This window comes from Molothrus ater, chromosome 8, assembly GCF_012460135.2.
Source record: "Molothrus ater isolate BHLD 08-10-18 breed brown headed cowbird chromosome 8, BPBGC_Mater_1.1, whole genome shotgun sequence".
Taxonomy (NCBI): Eukaryota; Metazoa; Chordata; class Aves; order Passeriformes; family Icteridae; genus Molothrus; species Molothrus ater.
In genome coordinates, this window is record NC_050485.2 from 3,539,735 (window position 1) to 3,556,888 (window position 17,154).

The 17,154-nt window shown below is 43.9% G+C and overlaps 2 protein-coding genes across 2 annotated transcripts; one reads left to right on the forward strand and one right to left on the reverse strand.

Moving 5' to 3' along the window:
- Window positions 1-31: 31 nt before the first annotated feature.
- Window positions 32-14,431, forward strand: FAM149B1 (family with sequence similarity 149 member B1). The gene is made up of 15 exons (XM_036385381.2): window positions 32-91; window positions 720-824; window positions 965-1,076; window positions 1,989-2,131; window positions 2,500-2,619; window positions 3,295-3,465; window positions 4,371-4,558; window positions 4,809-4,939; window positions 5,501-5,554; window positions 5,982-6,094; window positions 7,207-7,386; window positions 8,910-9,036; window positions 9,365-9,490; window positions 9,986-10,067; window positions 10,805-14,431. Exons 1-15 carry the CDS (start codon window positions 57-59, stop codon window positions 10,876-10,878), a joined length of 1,761 nt encoding a protein of 586 aa, XP_036241274.1. The 5' UTR covers window positions 32-56; the 3' UTR covers window positions 10,879-14,431.
- On the reverse strand, window positions 12,921-15,602 carry DNAJC9 (DnaJ heat shock protein family (Hsp40) member C9). Its single transcript, XM_036385382.1, has 5 exons — window positions 15,366-15,602; window positions 14,944-15,081; window positions 14,588-14,842; window positions 13,833-13,916; window positions 12,921-13,414 (listed from the first exon to the last, which is right to left on the reverse strand). The coding sequence occupies exons 1-5, from the start codon at window positions 15,543-15,545 to the stop codon at window positions 13,283-13,285; spliced, it is 789 nt and encodes a 262-aa protein (XP_036241275.1). The 5' UTR covers window positions 15,546-15,602; the 3' UTR covers window positions 12,921-13,282.
- Between the last annotated feature and the right edge of the window lie 1,552 nt (window positions 15,603-17,154).

Sequence of the window (17,154 nt, forward strand, 5' to 3'; positions counted from 1 at the left end):
GCTCCGCCCCTGGGGAGGAGCGGCGCAATGGCGGCGGCGGGGCGGCGGCGCTGAGGATGATATCGCGATACGCGCGGAAACCGGTGCAGCCGTGAGTGGCCGCCGCTCCCCCGGTGCCCCGCGCGGCTCCGAGCCCCAGCGCGGTCCCGGTCGCGATCCCCCCGGCCCCGCTCCTGGGCCTGCCGCCCGCGCTGCCCCCAGCACCGAGCAGGGCCCCGTGACGGCCCGGTCACCCCCTGTCCCCGACGGGAGATGTTTCCCGGCATTCCCGGGATTCCTGAGCACCGGTCCCGGCCGGACACCGGTGGGACAGAGCGCGATTAAATCCCTGTAGCTGGCTCTTGTGCCCTGACCCAAGAGTTGGGTCAGTTCTGACTTACTCGGCTCGTTTACTCTTGTTGTATTTCATTTCATTCAATGTAATTAATCTACAGGGATAATGGCGTCATCTCTGCTTTTAGGAAGCTGTACCTCAATTCGAGCATCTTAGGTTTAAGTTTAACTGATTTTGAAGCCAAGACCTTTAACTCCATATTTATCCTAGAGTTAGTTTTGACACCTTAAATCTAGAGCTTTGGCGACAAGAATTAGCTTTGTAATAGTAATAAATGTGTGGACAGTCCTTGAGAAGCAGGAAAGAAAAACCTATAAAACTTACCGGGAACTCTGTAAATGTTAATTCTTGTAAGTTATGCCAAGTTCCACTTCTGTTTCTCCAGACGAGGACTCCCCAAACATGCCCTGAGGCATCACCCACCGCCAGAGCCACGGGCTCAGGTGTGCTCAGCCACACCCACGGCTGAAGACCGAGCCCAGAGCTCCAGGTACTTGTCCTGACACATCTGATCCAGCTGTTCTGGCACAGCCAGGCTTTGTTTACTGACACACTCCATCTGACATTGTTCATTGTGGGCTGATTTGCTTTCTCTTTATTTTTGTTTTTGGCTCGACATGGGCATTTCAGGGAGTCAGTAATCCGGAAGGGATCGGATGATCGTGGGGATGCACGGACTGCGAGTCAGGGTTGTGCTGACACCTCCACAGAAGACAGCTCAGTCTTCTCTTGGGGCTATGATGTGAGTAGAACATCATCATTCAAGCCAAATGGAGCACAGAAAGACACTTGAGATACCACTGCAAAGACATCTCAGAACAAAAATGATTGGATCTGTCAAAAAATCATGGTGCTGATTAAAGAAAGAACATCTTTTTTACTGCTTTCCATCTTTCTGTTCAAAACACATTAGGCTCATACTATTCTGTAAATATTCTGCATTTCCATTAAAAATTTTGGAAAAGCAAGTAATTTATGCCCAAGTGTATGTATAAATGCTGTTATTGTGGAGCCCCAGCCATGGCTGGATGACTTTCAGATACTTGCTGTGAGTTTATCAAACTTCTGCATCCTTGCATGTTTCTCAAAATATGGGAAGCCCCTAAAACATTATTTTCATTTTGAAATGTTTGATTTATGCTCCTTCTACCAAAGCCTAGTGTGCTGTTGCCTTCTGGGAGGTGAGATGGAGCTGTTTATTTTTAAATGATCCCAGAACTGGCCCTGCTTTCTATCATATGTAACAAAGGGCCTGACCATCTCTCAGATTCAGTGCTTCCCACCAGCCTGCATTGCTTTTTGTGTTGCTGCTGTTTGTGGACACTGGAAACAACAAATCTTCCATTGCATTAAAATATTACTGAATTTTATCCTTCCTGTTTTGATTCCTTTAAGTCTTGTAGCTTAATATAATAATATTTCTAAATGTTTTAATAGTTTTTTCTGCTATGTCAATGTAATCTTTTTATGTGGCTGCCATCCATCTTAAGAGCTGGCTGCATCATCTCTGGGAGAAAATAATTTAAAGTTAAAATCTTTTTCTGCAGTCCTGCTAAGCTCTAAACAAATAGTTGTGTTTTCCAGTTATATTTCAAAAGATCAATTTAAAAACCCATGCAAATGTTATTCACGAGGTATTTTCTTTCCTCTCCAGGAATTTGACAAAGCTGCCACACAACAAGTTCAGCAGATGTTCAGACAAATTGATGAGCTTCTGTATGAGCAGAAAGAGACCATTCATGTTGAGGGACTGAGGGAAGAATGCCATCAGTGGTCCTCCAGCTTTCCTCATCTCAGGTATTTTATTAAAGGGCTGATGCTGCTACCTTCCCAACAAGGCCCACAGTTGCTTTTAAAGCGGGGCAGGGTGGGTTTATGCAGCTATGCAGTAGCTAGAGATAAAAAGATCACTCTGGTGATGTGCCTGCCTGTCATTAATAAACATCCTTTTACCTCACACGTGGTGCCTTGACAGAGGTTTGTTGCCATCTGTGACTGACTTGGCACTAACAGAGCAGAATTTTCTTAGAAAAGTGAAGGTGTCACCAGGAAAACTGCACAGCTTCCCAGGAGAACTTTTAGGATTTGCTGCTGTTCTTAGACCCTTCAATAAGTGCACTGCCAAGGTTTTCTGCTGTGTTTCTCCTCTGCTTTTGCTGTGGCAGGGTGGTGGGGAAGCAGGTGGTGGCCCCCACAGATGAAGGGTATGGATGGTACTCCAGTTCCCCCTCGGGCAGTTTGGCTCCCTCCGATGTAAGTTCACCACAGGAAAAGGATTCTGATGAGTAAGTACCAGCAGTGAGCCTGGATCATGCCAAGGTGGGAAGGAAGATTTGTCCTCTGCTTCTTAGAGAGTGCAGCCTTCCTGTTAGGCTGAGTTTTGAACACAGCGCACTCTTTTTCTTTTTTTCTTTTTTTCTTTTTTTTCTTTTTTTCTTTTTTTCTTTTTTTCTTTTTTTTCTTTTTTTCTTTTTTTTTCTTTTTTTCTTTTTTTCTTTTTTTCTTTTTTTCTTTTTTTCCCCCTTTTTAACTGAATTTAGTACACTTAGAATAGCAAGAACACATAACTGCTTTTGCTGACTACAGTGAACTGGCCAGTAAATAGAAATATCTTTGCTGCTGCTGATTTCTCAAGAATATGCATGTACTGTAGCTGGTTTTATTAATAATCATCTGTTGGATTTGCCTAGACTTTAAAAAATACAAAGCAATGTTAGTGCTGCTTTTATTATTTAATGTTTCAGAATGCTTTCTTACCAGCTTTGGATATTGTTTCCCTGAAATTTCAGATTCCTTAGCAAGAATTAAAAGGTATCCAAACCAGAAGTTGTTACTTTAATAAATAGGTTTTTTTGGCCTCTCTACTGCTTGCCCTTAACAACCATACTTGTCTCTCAATTATTGAAGTGGAATAACAACTTCTCTTTCTTTCTGCTTTCTGAAAACTGTCACCTGTCCAGATTGAGTGTTTTGGGCAAGAAGGTGCCTCTTTTTGTTGCTCCTGCTCACAAAAAGGCCAACCCTTCCAAGCCTCCCACCTTGTGTTCCTCAGAGAGAGGTGAAGGGGAAGAGGAAGTCATTCTCTCTGAAGGCATAGTGGAGGAATACTTGGCATTTGACCACAGAGATGTGTAGGTATTGAAGATTAAAATACTGTCCTGGGGTTCCTGCAGTTAAGATACACATACTTGATTAATTGATTGATTGATCTTTTCTCTACAGACCTCTCAAAGGCCTGAGGTTGCCTGGGCACTGGGAATTTTCCCAACCTATTTCCTACGACAATTTCTTTCACTAAATTATGTTTAGGAAGTTTTTGATCATTTTTCACACTGTCCATTTTTGGGCTTGGTTTGAATAATTCATTCCATCCTAACTAAGAGCCTGTGTATTTAATAATACATGTTTAAACACCATTTAGTTTTTACACTATGTCAAATTCACTGCTGTTAGTTATGCAACAGCAGTGTGCTGCTTCTGTTTTGGGTAGAATTGTACCTTTTTGGATTTTTTTCAGTGGTAGTTTTAAGAACTAGAGTGGATTTTATGCTTGTCAAGAAACAATTACCACTATATTTATCTTTTTACCCCTTTACATTATTCAGCCTTACAGTATGAACATATGACCTGGGTAAGGACTCTGGAGGGTGCTGTCAGTTCCTGACTACTTAATTGGTTTTAATAATTAAAGCCACTTATCTGCATGGACCATTAAATTAAAATTGTTATGTTTCTTGGTTTTACCAGACTAGAGAGGCATTGCTGCAGCAAAAAATATCACTCTTTTGTCTTCAGGATTCTGTCCTGACATTAGATATGGAGCCTAACAATGTGATGAAGAAATTTCACTGTAACAAATTATTCTGATTTTTTTGCTGTGAATTTGATCTCATGGGTAAATTATTGTTCATGGAATATGATTTATAATCATTCTGTATAGGGAGACCAGGGTGGGTCAGTCATTTCTCACTGAGGTCAGTGGGAAAACTAAAAGTAAATATAGTTTCTGGTGCAGGTAATGCTTATATTTTTACAGGGAGGAGGAGTTGCACGAGAGGAAAATGGGACTGTCCTCTGGCAGACGGAAATTGGGGTTTCCTCCTGTCTCTCCCTATTCCTGCATGAAGGATTCTGTGCTCACCTTTGTGTTTGATGATGTGTGGAGTGAAGTCCTGGTCTGCATGGAAGAATTGATCTGCAGGCATTGGGAAGGGTCAGCCTCTGGTAAGGATTTACAGTGAAGGTGAGTGGCTCAAAAGGGGATTTCAGCTAATTTTGCTAAGTGATATATTTGGGAATGATCTCTTCAGTGGGAATAAAAAGGTTATTCTGCTAACAGTGTGAAATACATCTTCAAAAAACTTAGCAGAGCTTATCACCCAAGAGGACTCTCTCTAAAAAAAAAAAAAAGATTCATAGCACTGGCAATGACTAGCAATGCCAATATTGACAGAAATTCTGTTGCTTTGCACAGATGATGAGAAAAATATCATAGCAGTGGAAACGCTCCGAGCCGATGCCAGAAGCCCTTTGCAGTTGGATCCTCTGCCAGCACTGTTACCTCGGGTGCCACACACAAAGATGCCCTCGGTGGCATCAAACCTGGTAAGGATTTTTAACCAGCTGTTGTTTTGTGTGGGGATGAATCACAGTGTTGCCTCAGCAGACAGAGTGGTTCTGTTTAGGTCAATAACTGGTTTGGACTTTGTGTGAACGCTGCCTGTCCTTTCTGACACTTTAGTCCTGTTGTTACTCAGTTGGATGTTTTAATTCCTACTTTCCTCCTTGAAACAGTATTTTATGTCGGTGTGTGACAGCCATGTGGTGGCTGTTGATTCAGGATGTAGTTCTTTCCACAGTTTAATGTTTTAATTAAATGGTGAGATTGAGGAGTGTGTGTGTGGGATCCCATTCTCACAATAATAGTTAATTCATCCAGCAAGAAGGGAGAAATTTCTGCAGTTCTAAACCAGTTTTTTTTTCCCTCAGACACTGAATTTAACTGTAAAATCTACTTTAGATGATTTGCATCTAGAGTGGTGAGCACCAAGGTGTTACCTGTTTATTCCATTTTAATTCAGCTCTCTCCTTCTTATGTCTTTTTATTTCTTTATCCTTTATTTCTTCCCCCTGCCTATCCCTTGTGTCCCCTTATTGTGTGTGTAGTGCCCAAAACCCAGAGGTGGCCGCAAAAGCAAAAAGAGGAGAAAAACACCTCAAGTATGTATGGGATTAAAGCTCTGCTATTTTCTACTTGCTCTTCTTATGGTGGGTGGAATATGATGGGGTTTTTTTCTCACATCAGTCTGTATCTCAGAAGAGGACTTTGCAGATCTGTTCTTGACATAAAATGTCAATATACGCTGAAAATTATTTTCGTAAAGCTTCTGATTATAGTCATTGTTGGAAGATCAGCAAATGAGCTGCTCAGTTGGAAGATATTATTAGGACATTTTCTAAGCACTATCATTCCAAAAAAATTAAATGCTAAGATCCCCTAGCTGGGGAAATAATATAACTGAGTATATATCTGGATGTCATGGAAGAAATTAATGACTTTTCTCCAAAGTGATATACAAAGTCTATAAATATTTGTGTGTGTGTGTCTCTGCCAAACAGTAATTTACTTATTTTGTTTTAATTTCAGGTAAGTCTCTCTCAAGGGTCAAGTAGTAGTTCTCAGCGTAACCTGAATGGCTTGATGGTGATCCATGGGATCCAGTTACACCAAAGGAGCCTGCCTGTAGTGGAGAAAACACTGTAAGAGCTACAGATCACCTGTAGTAAATAAAGTAGAGCAGTCTCTCAGTGAGAGGGATTCAACCCAAAACCTTGTAAGATAAATTCCTCTGTCAGAGAAAGCAGTTAGTTATTAGTTATAGTTATTTTCCTGCTTGGTTATTTGTTTATTTGTCCTCTGTGAAAATTGATATAGTTACTGTCATAGCAGTGAGCCCCTGATTGGGGAATAATGAGTTATGACTCCATGATTGTAGAAGGTTGATTAATTGCTTTATTATACTATATTATACCATATTATACTATATTGCTAAGAAACTTATCATCCTTTTCAGACAGTCTGATACAGACAGATCTAATTGGTCAATGAATTCAAACATCATCACTAGTGTTCAATTACCCTTTGGTAAACAAATCTCCATAACACATTCCACATCTGCACAACAACAGGTGCAGCAAGTGAAGATAAGAATTGTTTCTCATTCTTTTCTCTGAGCTTTCTCACAGCTTCTCTGGAAAATCCTGGGAGAGCTATGTCTCTCTCTGTTCAGAGCATATGTGATTACCACAAGTAACATTAATAATCAATACACATAATTTCTGCCCACATATTTTATGATTCAAGTCACCTGTAGGTGAGCACTTTGCTAACAGCTGTTGTCATGCTGATTGTGGAAGTTTGCAGGCAATCCCAACATGGGAAGAGACCATAATCTTGACTCCATGTTTCAGAAGGCTGATTTATTATTTTATTATATATATTACATTAAAAGTTAATGATATATTAAAACCATACTAAAAGAATAGAAGAAAAGATTTCATCAGAAGGCTTGAAAGGAAAGAAGTGGAATGATAACAAAATCTTGTGACTGACCAGCGAGTCCGAGACAGCTGGACTGTGATTGGGCATTAATTAAAGACAACCACATGAGACCAATCAAAGATGCACCAGTTGCATTCCACAGCAGCAGATAATTATTGTTTACATTTTGTTCTTGAGGCCTCTCAGCTTCTCAGGAGAAAAAAATCCTGGCAAAGGGATTTTTCAGAGAATATCATGGCTACAGCTGACTATGTGTCTTTTGGTCTTGTAATTTTGTTGTTGTTGTTGTTGTTGTTGTTGTTGTTGTTAGGGAGCTGGATGACAAACGGCCAGGTTCGAGCTCCCTGCTCTCCACCCGGGCGTGGCCAAACCGTCCCCTGGAGCTCAGCACCTCGTCCCTGTCCCGCTGCACCAGGAGGAGGAACCCTCCCCCACGGACCCTGCATCCCATCGGGACCCCGCGCTCCGGGGACGACGTCTGCAGGCGCCTGTAGGTCCCCAGAACAGCACCAGGCTCAGAGAGCAGCCCTGGGCAGGGAGAGGAGCTGCCCCTTAAAGCACAACTACCCTGAGAAAGCTGAGTCCTTAAAGCTGATGTTCAGTGAATCACACACATTCCCATATTCAGGTAGTTTTGCACGTGAGCAATAGATCTCAGTCTGTCCTCTGCAAGCAAATTGAATGCCAGCATCTCTTCCTTGACATGGCTGTCTCTTTCTGCCAACTATTTTCAAGATGAATTTAAAATTCTTCAATTTTTGGAGGTCATACTGCATGTTGTTATCCTAACCCAGACGATAAAGATGTTCAAATAGGTTATCTGACTGACCAAAGGGCTCTTAGTGAGCCCTCAGTCACATCTAGAATATCTTTCTTTTATTTTGCACAATGACCTGACTGAATGGAGTCATTTACAGGGACCACAGGGTATGAGGAAACAATGTAGGATTTGATAGATCTGTCTATTTCACATGTTCTAAATTGATGTAGTTTGCTTCTATTTTTGTTGTTTATCTATAAATTCATCCAGTTGGTTGACTTCTTGTCACATACTGTTGAGAGACTTATTCCTTGTCCCTTCATAACTGGTGTTTCTCCTTCCAGTATTTTGTGTTTCTGTTCCTTTTCCTCAGGCTTCAGTCAATGTAAGAAATATTGACATCTCTCCTTTATTAAAATGTGTCTAGGTTTGGAAAGACAGGTGTCTGCTAAGGAAGGCAGGAGCCTCCCCTGAAATGGAAAATGTAAACCTCCCCTCTCTGTATTGCTCTGAATTTTAAATTAAGGGTCTCTCAGGTAAAAAATACGAGAGCAGGAAATAACAGTTCTTTAATAGGGAAGAAAATAAAAAGATAAAATTAACAATGCAGTAAACCAAAACAACACTGGCAGAGTCAGAACCCAGCCTGACACCCTGTGGGTCAGGGTGTTGGTAGCAGTCCCATTGGAAATGTGGCTGCAGCCCTCCTGCAGTGTCAGGCTGGTTCTGTTGGAACAGGGATCCCGTAGAAAAGGGTGGAGTCTTCCTCTGAAGATCCAGGGGAAGAGGCAGGTGCTGTTCCTGTGGGAATCCAGTGCAGAAGCTGTGCTGGTGTTCCAGAATCTCAGATTATATCTGGGTAGCAATGCTTGGCTTCTCCCTCTGGGCTCACATCTCCCAATGGGCTGCTGTAGTTCTTATCAGCCAGGCAATGACATTCAATGGCCTCTTCTCAGCAGATGTCCCCTCCTGAGGGAGGATTGGTTGTGGAAGACATAAAGAAAAGCTGCCCACTGAACAGAAAACAACTGCCATACAGATGGCAAATAGAATACAATTTGCTTGACAAAATATATTTTAAAATGTAAGTAGAGTGCACTAGGAAAGTCTTTTTTAGATGGTTTGAAGCTTTTCCAAGGTATTGTTACAGAACAGTCAACTCCAGAAGGCCAAAGAAACTGACAACATTGCACCTTTCCACCTGCCTAACATATTAACTGTGTGTTTTTTCTGTTCTTACTGGTGCATTCCAGCCTGACTGCACAGGAGCAGCTGACCTCACCCTCCCCACTGCTGCTGAACAGAAATCACCCCCTGCCACCCATTGCCACCACCACGGTGGCAGAGCGTGGGAGCACCACAGGATCTCACAGGCAAACGGTAACAGGCACAAGAATCTCATTTTATTACTGGGTAATCTAAAGTTGTTATCACTGCCGGTCAAATTACCCAGCCCAAGAGTTCCAATTTATTTCTTGTTTCGTGACAGAAGGTCAAAAGATGATGAAATAGAAAAATGTTGTATCAGTTTTGAGCAACAGCATCACCCATGCTTACCTGCTTAGTTCTAATGCAAATTCAATGTTTCCCTCCTCATAACTAGGTATAAAGTAATTCAGTTTGAAAATTAGCTTTAATTCCTGGGTTAATTATTTTTAATGAACTGCTGCAGTAAGAAAAAGCCATAACTCTGTTTCTGTCCTTGCAGAAACCTCGAGGGAACTCGAGCCGTGCTCACAGTGTCACGACACAAGAAGACACTCCCCAGCAGCTCCAGGAGCAGCTGTTCTTACCTGATCCCTTCTCCAGGCCTAGCACAACCAGCACATCCTCGGTAAAGCATGGCTAATTACACCAGATCATCCTTAATTACTGAAAAGGGTGCTTTGAGAATTAACATCAATCCATGTCCAGTCTGTTTCAGTATCAAATACTCTCAGTTTAATTTATTGGAACTCCTACTCTACTGGCACCTTTCAGCTGTGCTGAAAGCTGTCATTTCAGCACAGCTTTTAAATAGCTGCTTGATTGGTTTCTGTGTATAATTTCAACATCCTGGACTCAGCAGTTATAAAATCAGCTTTGGAACAGTGCAATATCCTGAATTGGAAAGACTACCTCTAACTGGCACAGTGATCATTCTAAAGAAGTGTTAGAAAAGTGTATTTTCTGCTTCTAAAGTTGATTTGACCTTTCTTTAAAACTTTCCTTAGACCTTCACAACATCTAACTCATTACCAAATACAAGTGTTTAAGCAGTTTTTAGTTGTATTATAATCTTGCTGATTTTTTTTCATGCAAACAGAAATAACTTGAGCTGTTTTTCCAGCCCCATTCCCAGCGCCGCCGTTCTTGCACTGTTATTGATTACAGTAATCAATCCTGGACAAGGAAAGGATCCACAAGTTCAGGTATGCCCATCAGTCACAGGGTTTAGTAAGAGCAAACAAAGGAGGCTTTTGGGACAGGGATGCATTTCCTACAGGGGTACATTCCTACAGGTAATTTACACTTTTTCAGAGTTCCATCCATGTCTTTAATTTGCCATTATACAGATGTTATGCTTGCTATGTCCTACTCTACTCCAGAGTACAGTTGAGTGCATTTTGGGTTTTTTGTTTTTCTTACCACCAAATATTTAAATCAAGTAAGGAATCTTAATGTCATCAGCCCCAGCACCTCTGAGTGTCCAAGTTTTCAAAGCAGTTGTCAGCTTAAACAGAAATAGTAACTTGAGGTTAACAAAGGCACTAAAACTGAAGTAACTGTTTTGTAAACAAGCAAGGAGTGGTTCCTACTGCAATTAAATAATTATCTGTCCCCTCACACCCCCCCCCCGCCAAAAAAAAAAAAAAAAAAACAAGATGAGTTTTATGACTGCTGTATTGACAAAAACAATTGAAATTAGCAGAAAAGCTTTGTAGACATGAATACTTAGTGAAATATCAAGGAATGCAAGCGCTCCCTGCAATGCAGCAACTCGGCAAACACAAGCTTTGCCCTTTTTGAAAGTTATAAATAATGCAGTTGGTAGCCATGTGTTAGACTAAAAAGAGATTTTAGTTCCAGGCTAGAGGAGATGTATTTGATACTTAGCTGGAATTCCTTCCCAAAGTCTTGAGGCTGTCCATGATCTCTTGTTTGTCAGGTCTTCCATCACGTGGCTCTGTGAAAGCCCACGGCCGAAGCGGATCAGGCACAAAGAGCAAACAGAGGCACTGATGTGCCATGGAGGAGCATCCACCCATCCATCCCTCTCCAGAGTCATAAACCACCTCTCTTTCCCAGCAAGGTCAACGTTGTTTACACAGAGTTTTCAAACACCCTTCCTTACAGATAGATATTTTTATATAAATCTAATCAGCAGCTGCCAAAGATAGAAGGGGTGCACTTAAACATTCCATTTCCTACCAGTAGAGAAAGTGATGCTCCAGTGGAAGGGTGACTACATTCCAGTGAAGCCCAACTCCTAGGAAACCCAGCAAACACTCTCAGTCTGTGCTTGTGCTGTTTTCCATGAGGCTGGTGACAGGTTCATGTCCTTACAGGTACTGCAGGACCTGCTCATTTTTCCCTTAGGAAGGTTAACCCAGCCTTCCACAGCCATAGTGATTTACATTTTTTTAAAAGTGTATTTATATGATTCAATATGTTTAAAGCAATATTGTACTAGCAAAAGCAAGCACTCAGCTTAGGCAAGTGATGAATGCTGTGGTAGCTGCAGCAGGTATGAACACAGGTGTGTAGAACCAAGGCAGCAGAGCAGGTGACCTGGCAGCTCCAAGGGCAGCACATCACTGCCTCTTCCTGAGTTGTAACAAAACCTTTTACCTGTTCCTCAGTGACTGAAGAAGGTTGAACAGGCAAAAAGAAACTTCTTACTTCAAGTAGTTTCAGACTGTACTCGAAATAAAATCTTCCTGGTGAGACATTTTATAGTAATTTCACAGAACAGCTCAGTGTCCCTTTGTAAAAATACCTATAATTACACAAGATTTCTTCACTCCAAGGTAGAGCTCCAGAAGCCACTGATGCAATGGAGCTTTTAGGAGCTGTGTCTGCCCTGTGTGACAGAGCTAGCAGAGGCATTTGCTGGAGTTGGCCTTGTGGCTCCAGATAAGGAGATAAGGCAAATGAAACCATGAAGTACAGGCTTCTCAAAATAAGTGATTAGTTGAAGGTCTTACTCCCAAACAGTAAGTGTCAGACTGAAATGTAATAACAAGCTGAGGTAACCACTGGCTGTATTTAAATGAAGTTGGGACTCTCCAGAAAAAGTTGTTCCTTTCTAGTCCAATTAAAGAGCACTGGTTTCCTGTATTTTCTTATTATTCTTCAAATTACAGTTCAAAAGAGAGAAAAAAACCCTTGTTAGTATTCTTTATGACGTGGCTCCCCTATTTCCCCACTCCAGACCAGCCAATAATTTTTCATCCATACTGAAGCTCACGAGTCCAGTTGATCCAAACATGCTTTAATCAAAACCAGAGAACTGTGCAAATATAACTGGGTTAACCTGCCTTTGCATTTCCAGAAGTTAAAAAAAAAAAAAAAGCAGCTCTGAGCTCAATTTTAAGTCATCAGAGAGAGAAGCTGATGCTCCCCACAGACCTCTACTCACTAAACCACTTCAAAATACAAAAATACAATTTCTCTTCTGGAACACAGTGCAGTATGTCAGTTATGTCAGGCAAAGTGCAGATAAAATCCCATTTGTATCCGTGCCATTCCTCAGGGACCGAGGGAGTTTTCTGTAGCACAAGAGTTACAAAAGCAGACAAATAAACTTGAATAGACTTCTGTAAATATGATGTAGTGCTTTACAGCCTAGAGGACTCAGTGGGTTTAAAAAATGCAGTGGCCTCCTAAGGCCATTTTTGGTTTTTGTACATATGGCTGACACCAGGGACTGCTCCTGGACTGTTATTTATTTATTTTGTGTAATAAAAGTAACCTTCAAGCCCTGTGTTATAAACCACAATGATATGCTCTACTTTCTCAGAATCAGGGTTATTTTTCAGAGCAGACAAGTAAAAGGGAACAGAGAGACCATCTTCCTCTGGCTTCCCCCAGGAGCTGCTGCTGAAGCTGTGAGAGCCTTCAGCTCTCAAAGTGTTCACCTTGAGACTCCTCCTATGCCTTTGAAAAATGATCCTCCCTGGAAGTGTGCAGGATTTATTTGACTGAAATCAGAAGAATCAGCACAATTGGCTTGTTTTAAATAACTTATTTAGAAAACATACAGAGAAGTGAGAAAGCAAAACTCTGAAAAAAACCCACCTTCTATAGTTTATTAAATCAGCAATTTTCCAAACTATCTTTATAAAAACTACTGGAATATCTGAAAAAGACCTGTTGAGCTGATGTGCAAAGACCTTTAAAAATAGCAGGAGGTTTGTTACAGAAGAAATGTGTGAACAGCACACGTGGATCTCAGCTGTAGAGCACCCAAAGGGTTGGAGACAGTAGCACAGGAATGCCTTGACTTCCTTGTTCAGCATGGATTCCATGTCATGCCTCCCACTTAGAGCCAGTCAATGCACACAGTCTGAAACTGGGGCCCAGAAAACACCCAAAATTCTCCCAAATCCACGTTTCCACACAAAGTGAAACCTGGTATTTTGGTCTACGCTGTTCCTTCTGCCTTTCTTTTCTTGCCTGAGGTCTTCTTTCCTCCTTTCTTAGCAGTGTTGCCATACTTGGCTTCCAGATGGGCAAAGAAGTTATCCATTTCCTTTTCTCGTTCTTTGCTTCGGTGCTGGCCAGGGGGGAAAGAAAACCAACCAAACTCAAACCTTTTGGAACTTCCCAAACTGCTTATCCTATTGACATTTGATAGCTACACAAAATCTTGAACTGCATCAAACACATTAAAGACAAGCTACATGAAGTTTAGTATCATCATTAAAACTCTCTTGTGAAACCACCTAAAACTAGAAGTTATTCCATAAGTACTCCAAATATTTAACTCTTGGAAATTTTAAAATAGACACAGGTAATAAAATCCATACTGTACTCTGATTCTAATTAAATTAAAGCACATAGTTAACATTAAGGCCAGGTTTTAACCTCAGGAATCCAGAAGATATGCAAGGATCCAAAATCAAAGATGCTCAGGGAAAACACAATTATAAGCCAGTAACAAAATTATCTGCAAGAAACTGAAGAAGCCTTACTTTAATCAGCGCTTGCAAGTCATTTTCTCCACTTAGGCCCAGCTCATCTATAGCCTTTTTTGCCTCTTTAGCTTCTTTTTCTGCCTAAAAGAGCAAATAAGGTTTTTTAAAGAAGTGTTTTGCATGTTATCTGACCAAGTCTTACAGGACTTACCAAATGCTTTTTGGGCATCTGTGTACAAATAGCTGCAGGGGAGTGCAAAGGGTTTCCAAGTTTGGCCACAGATAAGGAATCAGGCAAGGGAAGCCCATTCTGGTTCCACCATTTAGCAGAGCAGGAAGCTTTCCTGCTCTTTCACAGTGTTGCATGTGATGTTTGTCCCCAACCCTGTTCCCACACCCTTTTTTTTTGTTGTTGTTGTTGTTTTGGTAGATACTACAATAACTTAAAGGTTGCTGTGATTTGCAAATAACATTCTACAAAGTGTTCAAAAGCATACAGGAGTCCATTTAGGCCAGAGCCAACCCAAATGTGTTTTCACCACTTGCTTGTTTTTGTTAACTCCAGCAACTCCCAGCTTTGTAGATAAATGCAGGGACACGCTAAACTGTAATAAGCCATTGTGTATAATAAGGAAATAAAGAAGTAGAAAAGCCTTTCACAGTGGTTTGGGTTGGGGGGGGTGATGACCATGGGTGACCAGATGTGAACAGTAAGGGGTGTAATGCAGAAATCCTGTGACAAACATCTTGGGAACAGAGTTACTTATTTCTGCCAAGGGAAAAAGTTCTGGTAAGTAATTGCTGCAACCTACCCGCTTTCTTCTGGACATCATCTTCTGCTTTGACTCCTTTACAAAAGCCTTGTAGGATGGCACCTCCCCGGAGTCGATGGCTCGCTCGATCATCTCCCGTATCCTGGGCTCATCCGTGTAGTCCACGCACAGCACAGACTCCATGATCCGATCCATGTCGCCCTTGAAAGTCATGTACGCTGCCTTCACATCAGCCAGCTCTTCCTCCGAGTTTTTGTAGCTACTCTTGAACTCTTCGATGTCTTTCACGGTGACCTGGAGCAAAGAGGCGATGCTTTGTGACTTACAGGACTTACCAGGAGAAAACACATAAAAACCAAAAGGGGAGGTGTCTCCCAGCCCGATCCCGCTCTTACCTTGAACAGCAGCTGCCAGTACTCCAGCCAGTCCCGCCCGTCCTGCAGCGCCTCGGCCTCCTCATCCACCATGCCCGTCTCATCGTACACTGCGCGCTGCTTCTCATCGCTCAGCACGGCGTACACCTTGCCCAGGATCTGCGGGACACGGGAGTGGCCGGGAGGTCACCCGGGGAGCGGTCACTTGGGGATCAGGGACCCAGGGAGCACTGGGGTGGGCACTCGGGGTCGGGGCTAGTCAGTGGGGTGAGCACTCGGGGTCGGGGCTGGTCAGTGGACAGTCAGGGTCGGTTGCCCGGGGTTCAGTCACTTGGGGGACAGCGGATCAGGGCGCCAGTCCCTTCTGGGTCTCACCGGTGGCCGCCACCGCTCCTCTCCCTCCCTCTGTCTCTCCTTCCTTTTCTCCCCCGGTCTCTCCTTACCTGGAAGCGGCGTGTGGCCTCCTCCTTCTGCTCGGCCGGGACGCGGTCGGGGTGCAGGCGCAGCGAGGCTCGGTGGTAGCCGCGGCGGATGTCCTGCTCGGACGCGCCGCGCCGCACGCCCAGCACACCGTACAGGTCCGCGGTACCGAACGCCGCCTCGCACTGCTGCGACAGCGCCATCCCGCTCCGCCGGCACCGCGACCAACGCCCCACCGTCCTTCCCGCCCGCTCCGCGCCCGGGCTGCTGCTCCGCGGCTGCGCCGGGCGGGAAGAACCCGCGGGCGAAGCTGAGGGGCGGTGCCGATGCTGAGGGAAGGCGGGGGGGCGGCCATGATGAGGGCAGGCTGAGGGGAGGGACCGCTGAGGGGAGGCGGTGACGGTGCGGCGGCGGCGCCGCTGCTGCTGCTGAGGGGAGGCGGGGGACCGGCCATGTTGAGGGGAGGCTGAGGGGAGGTACAGCTGAGCGGAGGTAGGGGGCCGGCCATGGTGGACGGAGCCCGTGCGGCGGTCCCGCTGAGGGGCGGTGGCGGCTGAGCGACGGCCCCGCCGAGCCGGGCGGCCGCGGCTTCTGCGCCCCTTAGAGAGCTTGGGATGGCGGGGAGCTCTTTTTTGGGTAGCGTCCATGACCTGCTGGGGTCGGTGGGACCGGACCGGCAGTGAGGCAGGAGCGGGGCGCACCCCGGCCCCGCAGGGCGCGATGGGGGGGCCTCGCTGCCTCCGTGACGCGCTGGAGCTGCCGCAGAGCGCGGCCTCCTGCCCGCGACCGCCGCGAGCGCTTTGGCCCAGTTACCGTCGGTAAAAAATCAATTTTATGATTTTATCCTCCTCGGCTTCCCACATCCCGCCGGTAAACAACAGGCTCTGCTGGCTTTTGGGAGTGGGCAGGCCCTGGCACAGGGTGCCCAGAGCAGCTGGGGCTGCCCCTGGATCCCTGAAGTGCCCAAGGCCAATTTGGACTTCGGGGCTTGAAGCGGCCTGGGACAGTGGAAGGGGGTGGAACTGGGTGGGCTTTAAGGTCCCTTCCCACCCAAACCATTCCATGATTCTTTTGTGGTTCTTTCAGGCCAGGTGAGATGCAGAAAATAAAAGTTATTACTTTACATTTCTCGTGCTTGTTGTTGAAATGTGGAACGGTTCAAGTCGCAATACCACAGTAGGAACAAACCCCAACAGCAGCAACTTAGATTTACAGAATTCAGATGGTAATATTTTAAAACCTTAATAAAAATATATAAACATTTAATTTAGAAATCCCCTATAAAAGCTATTTGTAAGATATCGCTTATTTATAAAGCATTATTATAATAAAGTATTATAAAAGGTGTCAAAAACAGGAGAGCTTGTCTGTTGTTTACAGCCTGATGAAGTGCTTGTTTTGGTACAGCTCAGCGTAATAATTACAAATACATATCTAACTATAGTATTTTATATAAATGCATTTATTATAAGTACATATCGAAATATAGTATTAACACATATAATTAACATGATTATAATTTATCAGTGTAAATAATCACCTGCAGGGATTATTTCAATCACTTCTGAGACAATGACCCCTCTCTTACCCGATCACCTCTTCTACTTCTTCACGGATTTTCCACGTTTAGTGCCAGCACTGACTGGAGCACTAACACACCAGGATGAAGACACCACGCATTGGGAATATCTGCCATTCCCTGCGGACACCGGGATTTAAATTTCCCGGCGATTCCAGCTCGGTGTGTCAGGCTTCGGGCGCCCCCCACCCGGCAACCGGCGGAGCGCTTTGAGCGGCGCACCCGGAAGTGGC